The sequence below is a fragment of the Peromyscus maniculatus genome, chromosome 4 (assembly GCF_049852395.1).
Source record: "Peromyscus maniculatus bairdii isolate BWxNUB_F1_BW_parent chromosome 4, HU_Pman_BW_mat_3.1, whole genome shotgun sequence".
NCBI classification, from domain to species: Eukaryota; Metazoa; Chordata; class Mammalia; order Rodentia; family Cricetidae; genus Peromyscus; species Peromyscus maniculatus.
In genome coordinates, this window is record NC_134855.1 from 8,900,724 (window position 1) to 8,917,774 (window position 17,051).

General features: G+C 52.1%; 1 protein-coding gene across 2 annotated transcripts in view; it reads right to left on the reverse strand.

The window, feature by feature from the left end:
* The window catches only part of Hmcn2 (hemicentin 2), a 151,675-nt gene that overhangs the window by 122,666 nt on the left and 11,958 nt on the right, over positions 1–17,051 (reverse strand). For both annotated transcript variants that reach the window (XM_016001985.3, XM_076568964.1), the window contains exons 2-4: positions 9,277–9,347; positions 7,710–7,868; positions 6,903–7,025 (exon numbers count right to left, since the gene is read on the reverse strand). In XM_016001985.3, the coding sequence (XP_015857471.2) occupies positions 6,903–7,025; positions 7,710–7,868; positions 9,277–9,347 (353 nt within the window). The remainder of the gene's footprint in view (positions 1–6,902; positions 7,026–7,709; positions 7,869–9,276; positions 9,348–17,051) is intronic.

The following is a 17,051-nucleotide window of genomic DNA, read 5'->3' on the forward strand; positions in this document are numbered from 1 at the left end:
GCTAGGGGTCCCTGTGTGGAGCGCTTGCCCAGCATGCAGGAAGCTCTGGGTTCGATCCCCAGCACTGAAAAAACTTCCTTGTACTACAACAGTTCAAGGGAAAACACTGAATGTGACTTCTGCATTCAAGAGGAATGGTGCTCAGAGGCCAGAGTGTCCCTCTCGAGGACCCAGAGCCTTTTTGGAAGGATGCCCTCTGCTAAATGTGGAAGGAATGATGCAATTAGGAAACAGTCATCTTGCAACTACTAATGAAATAATGGTTTCGGGCAAGGATCCTCTCTGGATGTTAAAAGCACAGGGTGTAAGATTGATGGAGACTAAAAATCCACACAGAGCCAGGGTGTCACACCACAGGCACTGAAGTCAGTGTGGGGTGGGGAGATATGGCCTTGCCATACACGGCTGCCTGTCACCACCGTAACCAGTGACACAATTTGTCATCAGCTACAGTAAGACTGTAGCTGTTTGTCCCTTGATGTCATCCATTAGAAAGAAGTGGCAGCACCAGCCCTAAGACACCCTTCCATGCACACGAGCCACCACCAGCCCAGGCGCTGGGACAAACTCAGGTTAGCGAAAGGCAAGGGGAGGGGTCGGTGATGACATGGGGCAAAGTCTAGAATTTAGAACATGGCAAGGGCCTCTTCAGCTTCTTCCCGAAAAGGAGTGCATGGCTCCAGATTCCAGAGGACCTGCTATCACAGCAACCAAGTGGGGCAGGCAGCAATAATTAAAGCCCGAGCCACGAAGGCTTCTTCAGAAAACATCGTGAGGGGTTGGGGAGATCGCTTGGCAGACAAATCACTTGCCGTGCAAGTGTAAGGACCAGTGTTCACGTGCAAGGGTAAGGATCAGTGTTCACATGCAAGGGTAAGGACCAGTGTTCACGTGCAAGTGTAAGGATGAGTGTTCACGTGCAAGTGTAAGGACCAGTGTTCACGTGCAAGTGTAAGGACGAGTGTTCATGTGCAAGTGTAAGGACCAGTGTTCACGTGCAAGTGTAAGGACCAGTGTTCACGTGCAAGGGTAAGGACCAGTGTTCACATGCAAGTGTAAGGACCAGTGTTCACGTGCAAGGGTAAGGACCAGCATTCACGTGCAAGTGTAAGGACGAGTGTTCGAGTGCAAGTGTAAGGACCAGTGTTCACGTGCAAGTGTAAGGATGAGTGTTCACGTGCAAGTGTAAGGACCAGTGTTCATGTGCAAGGGTAAGGACCAGTGTTCACGTGCAAGGATAAGGACCAGTGTTTACATGCAAGTGTAAAGACAAGTGTTCAGATGGCCCACGCCCAGATGAAAAGCCGGTGGGTGTGGCATTTCACCTGTAGTCCTAATGGCTGGGAGGTGGAGACAGGACCCCGAGACCAAGATGGCTAGCTAGACTAGCCTAACCGGGAAATTCTAGGCACAGTCAGAGACCCTGCATCACCAAACAAAGTGGAGAGCAGCTGCTGAACATATCTGATGTCAATTCATACCCACATGTGTGTAACATGTACCCTCAAACATGTACATATGCATATGTGCAAAAGAAAAGACAAGACATTTTGAGGCCAACTAGGGGGAAATCAAGCAAGGATTTGGTACTAGATTACAGTTTTAAGGTTCATTAATTCTATTAGAACAGCCTAGGCTATGGGAATAGTATAGGGGTTGACAGTCAGGTTCAGGTGAGGAGCACTTTCATAGCACACATGAGACCCTGGGTTCCAAAATTAAAAATAATTATGAATTATTAGTGGATAAAGTATCATGAGTCGGAAAATCCAGAGGGATAAAGAAGAGAAAAATGCAAGCAAACTGTGTTGTGTTGTAACCTTGAGGTTTAGGAGAGGTTGTTTGTTTGATTTTTGAGATTTTTTTGGGACAGGGTCTGTGTAGCCCTTGCTGGTCTAGAACTTACTACATAGACCAGGTTGTCACCAAACTCACAGAGATCTACTTCCCGCTACCTCTGAGTGATAGGATTAAAGGCCTGTGCCAACATGCCCCCACCATTTTTAGTAATTCAAAAAAATAAAAGTCATTTTATTTTTTAAAAATTTTATTTATTTGCTTGTTAGTTTGTTTATTTTGTTTATTTATTTATTTATTTATTTATTTATTTATTTATTTATTTATTTATTTATTTATTTATTCCAGACAAGGTTTCTCTGTGTAACAGTCTTGGCTGTCCTGGAACTCACTCTGTAGACCAGGCTGGCCTCGAACTCACAGAGATTTGCCTGTCTCTGCCTCCAGTGCTGGAATTAAAGGTGTTTGCCACCACAACCAGCTTAAAGGTCATTTAAAAATGATAATGGTGTAGTGAGTTTATCATACACCCGGGCATGATGTCTGCTCGCCCATATCAGTTGACTATAAATGGCTTCCTGGAATGCTGTCTGCAGAAGAAGTTCTATGATTGATTAGCAGTGTCTGCCACGGATATGAGACTAGAAAATAGTGGCTTGTGTGCTACCTGCAGGCCATTCTGGCCCTAACTGGCAGTCCTGCTCTGCCTGCTGTGTGGCCTTTCACAGAAGGGAAGGGAACTGGAAGATCTGCCTGAGATTTCGAGAACGAGCATGTTTTACCGAGACTGAGTTAGAGCAAGCCCTGTGAGACCTGAGTTATCACAGGGTAAGAATTTAACAGTTTGCCTTCCCCCATATTTGGAGCTACTTGGTTCTCCCATCTTTGCCTAGGGTTCTGGGAAGCATGTCTCTTGAAAAGGCTCCACCTGCCCTGGCTGATGGACCAGGACAGGGTTCCTTGTCTACATGGGGAAGGATGGAGGAGGACAGAGCCAAGGAATCAGCGAGGCCAGGACGAGGCTGCCAGATGGTGAAGGAGTAACTCTGTGTCCACTGCCTGTTTCTCAGGTCACACAGTGGGAGCAGAGGATGGTGACCCAGAAAAGCTGCCCCAGGCGACAATCGCCCAGACAAGTGACATCAGCTACTATGCTGCCAGGGCTACTGCACACTGTTCTAGAATGTTCTGGTGGAGAGAGGATGCCCAGCAATTCAGGCTACCAAGTCACAAAGAAGGCTGGGACGTGGACAGCACCCTAATGAGCCCTGCATGAGGCAGCCTGCCTAGGGTTTGGGGAGAGTCTGACGCTCGTGCTCACAGCAAATCCAGACCACCTTGCAGGGCCAGGCCCAGGGTCAAGGCCCTCTGGACCTGGCTGTGCCCCTAAGGCTCCAGAGCAGACTCGGGGAGTCTTCCGAGCAGAGTGCCTTCATTAAGCAAGCACAGTGTTTATTTGGCGAGTGTGATGGCTTCCAGATGTCTATGGGGTGGGGCCTGGGAGTCAGCCATGTGCTGGCCTGAGCTCTGCTCGCTGATGGAGAAGGAAGGAAAGAATCTGGCCTTGTTACTTTCTGCCAGATGACTGCTTCTGGGCCCTTCGTGGCTGATAAATCATCCCAGAGGCACTGCCAGGGCGCTTGACAGCCAGGAGAGCTGGGGAAGCTGAGGGGACTAGGGAGAGAAATGGGGATCACAGCTACAGATGGGGAAACTGAGGCTTCAGCCTGGAGTCACAGAGGGAGCACCCACCCAGTCCCAAGGCTCCGCCTCCTGCCAGCTGTGCACCCCAGATTCTCTACCCAGCTCTACCTTGCTGAGGACACTCTTGAGAGTGCACCCCCATTCTTCAGGAAGCTTCAGTGGAGTGGGGGAGGGGGGGACCTCTACCCCCATCCAGAAGCCTGGGGGAGTTCAGCTGTGGTCAGGTCTCACCTACGCCCAACACCATGCCCAGCACTCTTCCTTCACCCTGGCCACCACCTCGAAAGGCAGAGGGTCCTCATCCTGCACAAGGGAGCATGCCAGCAGTATCCTGTCACATGGGACTGAGTAAGGGCTGAAGGTCCCCCTGAAGGCGACAGAGCTGTGATCTGCTGCAGCCCCTGTCCTGCCCCAGCAGCCCAGGTCTCAACCTCTCCATTCCCCTGGATGCTGCTGGGAAGGGTCCAGGATGAGGTCATCTCCTGCCCCTGATGCTCCATTCATCAGAGCCGCCTGGTTAGGGGCTTCCTCAGCCCCACTGGTGTAGAAAGCAAGTCACCTCTCTTCAAAGGGATTTGCAGAATCTGGGTAATTTGTCAGGTGTACCTGCTGCTGCTGCTGCTGCTGCTGAACAAGAGATGTGTCACAAGTCCCCCAAACAGGCTAAGCTGAAGAGTGGGTTGTGGAGTGGGGGGCAGTGAGCCATGTGGAGGTGACGGGGGAAGCTTAGGGGTCTCATGAGAAATTACAGGGTGATTCTCAGGTAAGACAGTGGGGTGTATCCAGCTCTTCTGCCCCTTCATGCTCCCTCCACCCTCCTGCATCATCATCATCATTTGTAGCTGAGTGGGGACTGGGCAGAGCCTTGGGGTGCCACACATAGGAAAGAGGCCACGGTCCTACCCAAAACTTGATTTTAAAAAATGTCCACCTTGGGCCTGGGACCATGGCTCAGTAGATAAAAGTGCATGATGTGCATGATTGGGAACCTGGGTGCAGATTCTCAGGATAACATAGAAGCCAGGAGCGTGGGCACCTGCCTATAACCCAGTTCTGGGGGGAGGTGCACAGACGGGCAATTCCAGAGCTCACTGACTAGGCATCCCAGTTGGCCTGGTTAGTTTCAGGTTTAGTGAAATACCACAACTCAAAAAGTGAAGTGGAGAGCAACTGGAGAAGATGCCCGATGCTGAACTGGAGAAGATGCCTGATGCTGACTGCCAACTTCTAAATGCACTCACATATGAATACATACAGTCACACACACCATACACCCTAGGACAAACCCAAGGTCACACAGCTGCCTCTAGTATGGTCCCCTACTGTTCCAGAATGATCAGAGTTCAAAATTGCCTCGCCAGGGAGAGGGGTTCTTCAATCTCTCCCATATACTCTGGAATAAACTCCAAAAGGGGGCTCCTTCAGCCTGTGTTTACAACCACGTTTACAACCAAGAACGAGCTAAGTGTCCCAGGACAGAGGGCTGCTTGTTCAGATTGGCTGCATCCTCCTTGATAGTGCATACAGCAGGTGCTTAATAAATGACCACAATGGAGTGTAGGGAGTATATGAATCCTGCTGCATGGAATGTGCTTTGTGAAGGTTCAAGTGTTTGCTTCAGATGCCCCCTCAGAAGTCTGAAAGACTTCTCCCAACTAGAGCCCCACTGGCCTGCCTTCCCTGGAGGATAACCACAGCCTTGGCAGTCCCAGCCACTTTCCCAGGCTTGCTGAGTGTCTGGGAACATCTAGAAAGAGCCAGATCCAAGACATGAGGCTCTCCATGCCCGGGAGCATCCCTGCCACTTTGCCGAGCAGCCCAACCCGGCCATCAGTGGTCGACCAAGTGAGACTACCACAGCGAAAAGCTGGGGGGCTTGCCTGGGTGTCTGGAGACAGGGTTCCTGGCAAGTTGTCCTCAGCAACTTGCCTTGCCTCTGTCTGAATTGTCTCTGGAAGGAAGCAAGTGTCTCCCCTAAAAGCAGGGGCGAAGCTGTCCCTCCACTCTGAAGTGCCTCCCGCCCTCACGTGGGGCTCGGTGCCAGGAGAGGCTAACAAGCCAGAAATGAAAGCCTGCTGTGTCACAGAGAAACATAAACGCCATCTGTCAACAGGGAGCCGAGGCACGCTAATCTAAACACGGCCCCAGAGACCAGGCCTCTCAGTTCATAAATACACAGCTCACAAAACCCATCCTGGAGGCCACTGCCGGCCTCTGAGACACCTTCCTTCCCAGAGCAGCAGGCACGGGGATCCCAGTCACTCTGTCCTCTGGCTGCTTCCTGGCGGCACCCGTTTCTCATCTGCTTGAAGTGTCCTACATGGCCCAGCCCTGAGGGCACTCACAATCTAGTAGCACTAAATGATCACACAAGCACAGAATGACAATGTAAAGCAGTACAGGCAGCTGGGAGGGGATGTGGAAAGAGACTTGACCTTGGCAGGGAGTCGGAGGATGGCTTCCTGGGAAGGTGCATATATCAGGAGGTGAGGAGCTGAGAAAAGGAAGCCTGAGCAAAGGCCCTGGGGCCAGAAGAGCAGGAGAGAGGCTGGCTGGGCTTCTGAGGGGTGGGCAAGCAGAAACAGAGGCAGAGGTTCTGATAAGAATCTGGATATGCAGCAGGAGAAAACAGGAGGGACATACAGGTCAGCTTTGGTGTAGCATCCTATGGTCTGCAGGGGTCATTCCATACAGGCTCCAGAAAGCTGGGTGTCAGTACTGAGCAACACTTCTAGCTCTGTCCCCACGCCCTTAGAGAGGCATGGCCACGACCCACAGGGCTGTGCTCTGGGGGGTGTCAGTACTGAGCAACACTTCTAGCTCTGTTCGTGGCCATGGCTCACACTCAGCTATCACTGGAGGATTTACAACACTGAGTGAGCCAGGCCTCTTGGTTCAGCTAGAGATGGCGCTGAGACCCTGTGCTGCTGAGAAGGATGGACACGGTAGAGGAAGATGGGCTCTGAAGAGGAGATAGCTGTCATTTGGCCAGGGGGACAGGAACACACACCTGGGATGCTCTGGGCTTAGTAAATCTGGAAGCCTAGCGGAGTTAAAACAAATCCCTCCCCTGGTAAATCCCCAGGATCTTGAACCCAATCTGTGGTTCTCTTGCCCCCCGACTCTGGGACAGAGTCTGAAACAACCTCACAGTCACACTTCTACAAGAGTTTGTCACATTCTGCCTCTGCTGTGGGACCTAGGCGCACCCCGGGGTGCTGCTTCGAATGCTTGCCTGGGGTTTGGAGACTCGATGAGACGATGCAGAGCCCGGAGGTGGGCACTCAGCACCACTCAGGGCCAGCCACCAGGCAAAGCTCGCAGGGACATCACCAAGCAAGACCCAACACCCTCACCCACAGGGGCAGCGGGCTCAGAAGAAACACTCTGTGACGGCTCACCTCTGCCACCTGCTGCTTGTCCAGCTGGAACACCTGCCCAGAGCTCGTGGACGCGATCTCCTCGTAGGCCAAGTAGCCAGGATGGGTGCGGTCACCACAGTCCCCCGTCAGCACGAAGACCACCTGGAAGATGGGTAAATAAGCCTGTGCTTCCTGCTGTACGGGAGCGGCAGGAAGCCAGCCATGGGAGACATGGGGCTGATGACAGTGTCCTGTGGGTGGGAACCAGGAGCTGATGTGAGGCAAATGCTCCCACAGCTGGGAAGCCAGCAGGTGTCTCCTGAGTGGCACGAAATCTACGACTAAAAAGGTACCAAAGTGGACTCCTCTTGGAGCGGCCCTCGGAGGTTACTGTGAGAAGAACCCTGAAGAACTCTAGAATATTCTAGACAAGAGAGAAGCGATGTTGTCTCCAAGAGTAGCCCTTCTCCCCTCTCCAGCCAAAAGTAAGAGGCAGAAGTCCCAACCTGACTCCTGAGCCCTGACACAAGGACAAGGGGACACTAGCTGCAAGAACTGAGAGCTAAGCATGAGGGTGGAGCAGCATGCACAGGCTTCCAGGGGCTATGGAAGGAGGAAGGGGCGGGGCCTGCACCGAGAGCAAGCCTCACCGGAGGTGTGGGTCCACAGGTCCGGAGCCTGCAACCACGCCCTTAGAGAGGCATGGCCACGACTGACCCTGACCGGCAGGGCTGGGCTCTGGGGCTACAGGAGAGGAGCCCGGCTCCACTCTCCAGTGGGGCTTCACGCTCCCTCCTCTGGCCTCCTGCATGGCTGCCCATGCCATCCCTCAAGCTGCCCTCTCACCTGTGACTGCTTCAGCTGCAGGAGCTGCAATAGCTCATCCTTCTTGTGGTAGTCCTTGGCACGGGCATCGGAGAAGACATAGATGAAGGACCCAGGGTTGGCAACCTCCACAGCAGCCTTGATGGCACCCACACTCATCTCCGGGCAGTCGCCACCTCCCTGGAGGATTGAAGAGTGTTGGCGGCTGCCACCTACCTCATCCACGAGGGAGCAGCCTGGACAAACCTCTAACATCAGTGGGAGTGGGGCGTCACCTCCGACCACCTCCCTGGGGCTCACTGGCTCAGGCTGTGTCCCCGTTTGTCCCTCCCAGCATCTGCCCTGTTGTGACTTTAGACAAGTGTCACTCATTCTCTCACCTGGGTGAGTGACAGTCCCACCCTGTAGGAGGTATGGAATAGGGGACTGGAGCAGTCGAGGCGTGAGCAAGCCTTACACACGTGAGCGTGTGAATCAGTGGTGTCTGCATATGTATTCTCGTGTGTGTGCACAGGTGTGTGGGGACGTTCATACACGGTATGCACGTGTGTACGGAGGCCAGAGGTCAGTGTCGCTTGTCTAACATCCTTCATCCCGTGTTCCCAGACACATCTCTCACTGGGTACGGAGCTCGTTCTGTTAGGCACACTGGCCAACTGGGTTGAGCAATCCTCCTGCCTCTGCCTCCTCATGCTGGGATTACAAGCGTGGGCAACCACACCCAGCTTTTCACACAGATGCTGGGGATCTGAACTCAGGTTTCCAGGTTTGTGTGGCAGGCACTTTACAGAATGAGCTGTCCCCCAGCTCACGAGTGTTTCATGACCGTGTGACATGGAAAGGCTGAATGGGAGCCACTGTGACCAGACTCCAGAAGCCCCGTGACAGCCAAGGCTTAGGGGTAAAGAGTGGAGTGGAGCTGGGCCGGGCAAGTAGAAAGGTCCTCTCTGTCACCCGTCCTGGAGTCAGGTCCTCAAGGGGACATGCTTGCACCCCCCACCCCCGACTGGCAGCACCCGGAGCTTTTATGAGGTGAGAGTACAAGCTGTCTACAAGCCCAGCCTGCTGCAGCAGCCGACCCCATAACACACCTTTCACCCCAGAAGGACTTCCTGAGCCCCTGGTGTTCTGGATCCTGCTCTGGGCCCTGGGGAACCCAGCTGAGAAGCAGATCCCACTGATGGAGTTTCTGTTCTCAGGAAGCTGGTGGCCTCAGTGGTCAGGAAAAGGACAGATGCTGGACACAGGTGTTTTGTGAGGTAAAGACATTCAGATGGCCAAGGACACATGACCCAGGCTCAGACCTCGCTTAGGGGTGTGAACTGAGCTGTCCCTCAAGCCTCCACACATGCCCTCAGTGGAGCAGCACATCCCCCTCACTCACTCATTAAAACAGCACCCACTACACACCAGGGCTCTGTGAGGTATTTGTTTCATGGAGGAGAGGTATCCAGGAAGTACAGACTTCCAGGACCCAAGCTGGGGTGTGGGCCATGGGCTGAGGGAGAGGAAAGGCAAGGAGTGGAGAGGATGCCATCTTGGCTTTGTCATGGAAGAGGAACAACAATAAAGCTGCCGGGCAGCCCACCTGAACGTAGAGTTCTCTCAGTTCTCTCTGGAACACCACTGGGTCTGCTGTGAGGGTCACTGGGCCAATGTCTGTGGGGAGAAAGAGACACGGGTGGGTTTCACAGAGCACAGAAGGGTCAAGGGCAAATCCATTCCCATTCCAAAACTGGTTCCAAGCCCCCTCTAAGAAATCCCCACCCTGCACCCATTCCTACTCCTGAAGGGAAAGGGATGCTGGGAAAACAAATGGAACAGGAAACAGTTGCTCCATTCTGGAACACACAGCAAGCAGCCAACCCCAGGCCAAGCGGGAAGCTCGAAGCTGCAGATCCACACACTGGATATGGAAGGGATGTGGGGCAGGGGAATGCCCCTCCAAGGCTGATGGAACTCAAAGTCACTCCACTTCGGAAGAGAACACAAGTTTCTGAAAGATCAGCAGCTAACCGTCTGTAGACCTGGCCATTCTGCTCATAGCTATTTAAGCAAATGAAGTGAAAACCCTTGTGCTCACAAAACTCAGGTTTTGTGTATGCAGCAATAATGTCCACAGTGGCTCCAAGCTGGAGGCAGTTCTTAAACCCTTGGAACTGCCAGACAATAGAGTCCATCTTGGTTGAGTATGGAGTCTAAGGACTAAAAAGTAACTTACAGGAAGGCAGCATACACAATGTGGATAGTATGTAGAAATGTATGACTCACTTCCTGGGGAGGACAAAGACAGGCGGTGTGAGGCTCCATCCTTCTGCTCAGGATGGTATGATGTCTAAAACTAGGGAGTGGTTTCTAGAATTTTCTTGGCTCTTGGTGGATTGTTGGGAACTGAAGTATGGATAGTGAAGCTGCCGATAATGGGGAACTGCTGTGTTCAGTTCCCAAGCTCAGCAATAAAACAGATGAACCCACCAGGTAAGAGTGTGGGTGGGTCTCACATGAAGGAAGCGTGAGGAAGAAGCCAGACTTGGGAATGCGCCAGAACAGAAGTTGCCTGTGGTAGAGGAGCTTGAAAAAGGCAGAGGGACCGGCTAAGGGGATGGCAGTGTTCCAGACCCTGAAAGGAGTGTGGGTTCCATGGAGTGTTGTCTGGGGAGAGCACGCAGCTGAGAGTCACACATTCCGGTATCTGTGGTTTAATATATTCTAACAGCCTCAGTGCTCACACTCGTGCGGTGACATTTTGTCCCCTCAACCACTGTCCAGACCCTGGTTGTTCCTGTGTTGGTTAATAGTCCAGGCTATTTAAACTATAGATAGACAGACAGACAGACAGATGATATATATATATATATATAGATAGATAGATAGATAGATAGATAGATAGATGATAGGTAGATAGATAGATAGATAGATAGATAGATAGATAGATAGATAGATAGATAGATAGATAGATAGATAGATAGATATGAAAAGGTGTGGATATGTAGATGGACAGACAGATGACAGATGAATGGAGAGATCAATGATGGACAGGTGAATAGGTAAAGACATGACAGGTCATGGATGATTGCCCTCCCTTCCTTGGAAGGACGTGAACAGCTAGGGTTTGGAATTTTCATTGTTCTACACAGCAAGATTGACTGTCAGTCACCGCTCAAGGCTTCCTCTTTTCCTCTTTTCCTTTGAATGGTTTATGTCATTGGTTTTAAAAAATAGTGTTCTCTTTTTGCCTATGTGTGTGTGTATGGTGTGTATGCATGTGTAAACATGTCCATATGTATGTGGGTATTCATATGTATGCACGTATGTGGAGGCCAGAAGTTGACATCAGGTGGCTTCCTCAATTCACCTTATATAGTGAGGTAGGATCTCTCAGTTGAACTCAGAGCTCTCCCACTCAGCTAGTCTAGCCAGCTGCCTCCAGGGACCCCTCTGTCTCCTGTGCCCTGGGATTGCAGAGGGCTGCCACTCTCCTGGGTTTACCTGGCTGCTGGGAACCCCAACTCCAGCCCTCACCCTGCAGAGCAAGCCTTTCAGCTACTGAGCCGTCTTCTCAGTCCATTTAAAGACAGTGTCGTTTTGTGTCTGTATGCCTGTGTGTGTATATGCCACATGTGTGCAGGTGCCTGCAGAAGCCAGAAGAGGGCATCAGATCCCCTAGAGCTGGAGTTACAGACAGCTGGGAGCCAACACGTGGTGCTGGGAGCCAAGCTTGGTCCTTCTGCAAGAGCATCAAGTGCTCTTAACCCACTTGTTTTTAAGCACTTTCCTAGAACAAAACTATGATAACCTGAGAAGCCCTGGGTTGGGAGGTGAGCTTCCTGGACCCAACATCTAAGGCCCCGCCTCCCACCACCCAGGTTCTGGAAAAGTCCATCCTGTGGGAGAGGGTCTCTGTGGTAGTTTGAAAGAAAATGGCCCCCAAAGGAAGGCATTAGGAGGTGTGGTCCTGTGGAATAGTTGTGGTCTTGTTGGAGGCAGGCTTTGAGGTCTCATATACGCCTAAGATACTGCCCAGTGAGACAGACCACTTCCTGTTGCCTGTAGAACTCTCAGCCTCTTCTCCAGCACCATGTCTGCCTGCACGCTGCCATGTCCCACCATGATGATAATGGACTAAACCTCCGAACTGTAAGCGAGCCACCCCAATTAAATGTTTTCCTTTATAAAAGTTGCTGTGGTCATGGGGTCTCTTCACAGAAATAGAAACCCTAAGACAGTCTCTCCTGGAAGACCATGTCACCCCAAACAGCTGCCTCCTTGTCTGGCCTCCTCCTGCCCCAGTGAGCTAACACCTGGATGCATCTCAGTAGATACCACACTTCCTTCTCTGGTCCTCAATCCCAAGGCAAGATCAGCTAAGACACCAGGAGGGAGCTGAGTACTCGGAGATTACCCACCAGCTGCCCAAGGGCCAGAGATGCATGGCATACGGTCATCAGTGAAGGCTGCCTGTGTGTCCACTGGGCAGGTCCACCACTCCCATACCCAGCTTTCAGCAGGACACTGAGCGCAGGGCCAGACACAGAAGGACATCAAGTGTGTCACTCAGAGAGTTACCAGTGCTGGGGGGGGTGGACCACTGGGCCCTCCTTCTCCCTAGTTTACCCTGTCTGGAACAGCTGGTTCCGGACAAAAACAAAGAAAAAAATCCCAATGGCGGCCCTTCCTGACCCAGTGGACTCCAGGTGAGGCCGCTGTTGCTCTTTGCGTTGGTTCATTTTTCTCTTGCTGTCACAGAATACCTTACACTAGCTGATTTATCAAGAAGAAAGGTTTACTTCTGCTCACAGTTCTGGAGGGTAGTAGGTCCAAGACTGTGATACAGCACCTGCTGGGGGGTCTGGGAATGTCCTCTGGCAGAAGGGGAAGCCAGCAAAGCGGAGAGCATGAAGGTAGGTTCATCGCAGGAGAACTAACTCAGTCCAGAAAAAACACCACCAACCCATTCCTGAGGGTGCAGCCTCATGACCGAAACCCCTCCCTTGGGCTCCACATTACCACATGGAAGAATTAAAGTTTCCATAAATCAGCTTCAGGGTGGGACAGGCCATGGTAAGTGTTGACAGGCATGGTTCTATTGTTGGACGTGGGATTTTTTTTTTTTTTTTGAGATAAAGTCTTATGTAGCCCAGGCTACCCTAGAACTTTATATAGTCAATAATGACCTTGAATTCCTGATCCTGCTGTTTCCACCTCCTGCGTTGCTGGGACACAGGTGTCCACCATCTCACTCAGTTTTTTTCAGTGCTGGGTGAAACCCAGGGCTTTATGCATGCTGAGTAAGTACCCTACCCACTGACCCACATCCCTAGCGCAATAAAATCTACTACTGAGTTCAGGGAGTAATCTGACCAAGGAATTATGAGCAGGCATCAGTAGAGATGGGGTTGGAATCTGGGTCATTCTGACCTCAGCTCCAACCTGTCAACCAAGCTAGAGGCTGCAGATGCTCTGTGCTCATTCCCTGGGCCTCGTCGCTCCTGAAGGGGAGGGAAGTTCGTGACTGAAGGAGGATGTTTGCCAAACAGCTGGGCAGATGTAGCGTGCAGCCCCTTAGAGCTGGGCACACTGGCCATGGGAATGATTAAGCCTGTGACCGTGACTCCTCTCAACCCAGAAACCTGGCCCAGGCTCATCCCTCTGCAGGAGGGGGCTTCTTCTCTGCATGGAGGGGAAGAATAGTGAACCCAGTACTCTCCGGGGCGTGTGTGGAGCATGCCAGGTTGGAATGGACCAGGTGCTTTGCCAGCCCCTTGTCTGGCCGGGTAGGTCCAGTGGGAACAGTCAGGGCTGTGTCTGGGCCCTCAGAGTTCCTCTGTAACAATCCCTCATCCTCTTGTCAAGGACTCTTCCCAGCTCTTTCCTTCCCCATAGTCAAGTAACACTTGAGTCCTGTAGCCAGATCTCAACACACACACACACACACACACACACACCCACACACACACACACACACACACACACACCCTCCATCTACAGTAACCTCAACAGAATTCCCTACTCTGCCACCGTCATGCCCACCCTCCAGGACTCAGTTGTCCCATCTCTAGGAGGCAGAGGCAAGAGAACGTAATGTATAGGCTGCCAGGATTCTGACATTTCCTGAGCCTGAGCCAAGATGACACCTTTGAAGATACCCCAGTGACAGACATGAGACAAGAACCATGAAACTGGTGGCCCTATCCAAAGAGCAAAAATGTCCACACACACACACACACACACACACACACACACACACACACACACACACACACACACCGGCCTCAGGAGTGCAGAAGCTCCTCAGAGGCCCCTGCCAGGGCTTCTTTTCTTGAATACTCAGTGGATCTTGGCTCAGTCTGTGCTGTTCATTCAGTGTGTGCTGGACCATGGTCCTGCTGGCCTCAGAGCTTCTACTTATGCTAGTCCCTATACCCAGGATGCTGATCCCGGTCCTTGATCCTTCTCCACCCAGATGGCACCTCAACTCAGGATGCCCTGCAGGAGCGACTGCCACCATGACTAGACACCAGTGTGGGGCTCTGGGCCCTTCTGACTGCATTGAGGACCATGGCAAGCTGGCACCTGCCTGGCCGAAGGTAGTCTGTAGTGCATGGCCGTTCTGTCTGTGACCTTGAAGCACCGCCCCTAGAGATGTAGCAGGTAACTGTCCTACCTACCTATGACCTTGAAGTACCTGCCCCTGGAGCGTGGTCTCAGGGCTACCCTTAAGACCTAAGATGCACATAGGACGCTCTCTGCTCTCCCTTGTGGGACTTGGATGCTGGGACCGTGCCTCACCCTTCCAGGATCCTGCTACAATTCCTCTGTTCCATCTTCAAGTTTTCCTTCCCTAGTAAATTCCTTTGCCCTTTAAGCAGACGCCATGGATTTCTCACATGAGTAGTCCTTCTGGCTTCATCTACTGGGTAAGGTTGACCCTAGGAGGCTGGCCCGATCCCACACCCCAGCCCCTCTGGGGGCCTCTGCTGTCAAACTCATCCACCCTCGCCCCTGGCACACACCTGCCAGGCACCCAGCCGCCACTGATCCTTCTCCCTCCACCTCCTCCCAACTTCCCTGCCCTGAAAAGACTCAGGCCTGGAAAATCTCTTGACAAGGAACCGTCTGGCTCAGCCACGCCACGCCATTCCTGGCTGCTGATGTGACACGAGCCAGCCTGGTCCCCAGGATACGTTCAGGATTCACTTCCCCAGTATCCGACTCTGGGTCAGGATGACAGGAACCAGCCTGATGTAGCTGACACCTCACAGGTGCCTGGATCTCCAGTCTCCCTGGAGAGGGACCTGGAGCTAGACCAAGGGAGTGAGGACCTTTGTTGGGAGATTTTTGCTGGATGGTAGAGGTCGAAGCCTCCCCCTGGCCTGAAGCTTATCTCAGTGGCTTGCAACATGGAAACTCCTCCCGCAAAGCTTCCTGCCCTCTACCTGCCCTCATCTGGAGGATGTCCCTGGGCCTGGAAGACTGATCTTGTCTAAAAGCTGTCTCTAAACCAGGTGCCTGATTGATCCCTCATCTGGAGGATGACCCTGGGCCTGGAAGACTGATCTTGTCTAAAGCTGTCTGTAAACCAGGTGTCTGATTGATCCCTGCTGTGAAGACTTGCGATAGGAACTCTGCTATAGGAACCTGCTGCCACATACAAAGCCTTGTGACAGGGGCATGCCACTTAACGCAGATTGGGGTTTGTCCCCAGGACCCCCAGTGCTGTATATTCCTTATACTCCGGAATAAAGCTGAGCTGAATCACCAAAGTCTGTCTCCCGGAGGGCTGACTCCATCCGTGCTCATGGGCCACGTACAAAGCTTTCTATGCCCTTTCTGCCTCTTTCCCCTCTGGGACTGATGGCAGACGGGCTGAGAGGGAAAGAGGAACCCCCACCACCCTCTGGCTAAGGGGGGAACCCGTGGCTAATGGAATGAGGCCCCTTGTGCTATAGGGGTACAAACCCAAAGCTAAGGGAATGGAGGGCCCCTGTACTAAGTAGGAAAAACCCAGGGCTAAGTGGATGGAGACCTCCAGCCTGAGGGAAGGAAACCCCAAGGTCAAGGGCGCAGGGACTCCTGGACTAAGGGGGTGAAAGCTTTTAGGCTAAAGGAGGGAGGATGTCAGACTGAGGGAGGGGAGCTCCTCAGGCTGGGGAGGTAATGGCAAACTCAGGGTGGAAGGAGGCAGTAAAGACGCGCGCGCGTGTGCGTGTGCGTGTGCGTGTGCGTGTGCGTGTGCGTGTGTGTGTGTGTGTGTGTGTGTGTGTGTGTGTGTGTGCCCCAGTAGCTCCCGTGCATGCTAAAAAGCTGCCCCAGCCATGAGCAGTTTTGAAGACTATAGCATGAGTCCAGCGCACCAACCCAAACCTCTCTCCTCAGGACGGCAGCATCCCGGGAGGCCCAAAGGCAAGGGAGATTCTGGAAGACTCAACAGTCAGACAAATTAACACAGGGCACCACATGTCATCTATCAACTTCACGTAAAGTCCTTATAGCACACTAAACAGACAGAGATGCCAGGCCAGGATGTGACAGACAGTCTCCCAGTGTGTCCTGTGCAGGGCAGAATTCGGGGAAGTTTTCCATACTTATCAAAATGCAAAGGCAGGGTCCACTTCCCGGAGTGGTTTCATTTCCAGGAATGCATCCTGCAGACGCATCCCAGTGCATGTGGGGCTGCTGCAGGGAGACAGGAAGGAGCCAGCTTTGCACAGTAGGGGATGTGCAAAGGAGTAAGATAATTTAATAAATGAAGATAATGTCTCCTGAGGTGTCTTCTATAGTCATCAAAAACAACGTAATGAAAGTGAATGTCCCAACATGGAAAGGTGGCCATAATATAGCACTCACCGGGGTGGGGTTTTTGTTTGTTTGTTTGTTTTTGGTTTTTTGAGACAGGGTTTCTCTGGGTAGCTTTGCGCCTTTTTCCTGGAACTCACTCTGTAGACCAGGCTGGCCTCGAACTCACAGAGATCCACCTGCCTCTGCCTCCCGAGTGCTGGGATTAAAGGCGTGCACCACCACCGCCCAGGGGTGAGGTGTTTTAAAACATTCCATTTATTATAAGTTTAAAAGTTAAGGTTGTAGGGACTGGAGAGACGGCTCAGCACTTAGGGACCCTTGTTGCTTTTACAGAGAACCTGGGGTCTCTTCCTAGAACCCACATGGCAGCTCACAACTACCAAGAACTCCAGTTCAGGGGAATCTGAACCCTCTTCTGGCCTCTGTGGGCACTGCATGTATGTGTTGCACATATAGATAAGCACACACACACACACACAAAAAAAAAATAATAAAATAAAAATAAAAATGAATATAGCTATTTTTTAAAGTGAACACTTTGAAAAAAATAAGATTGTGTAATGA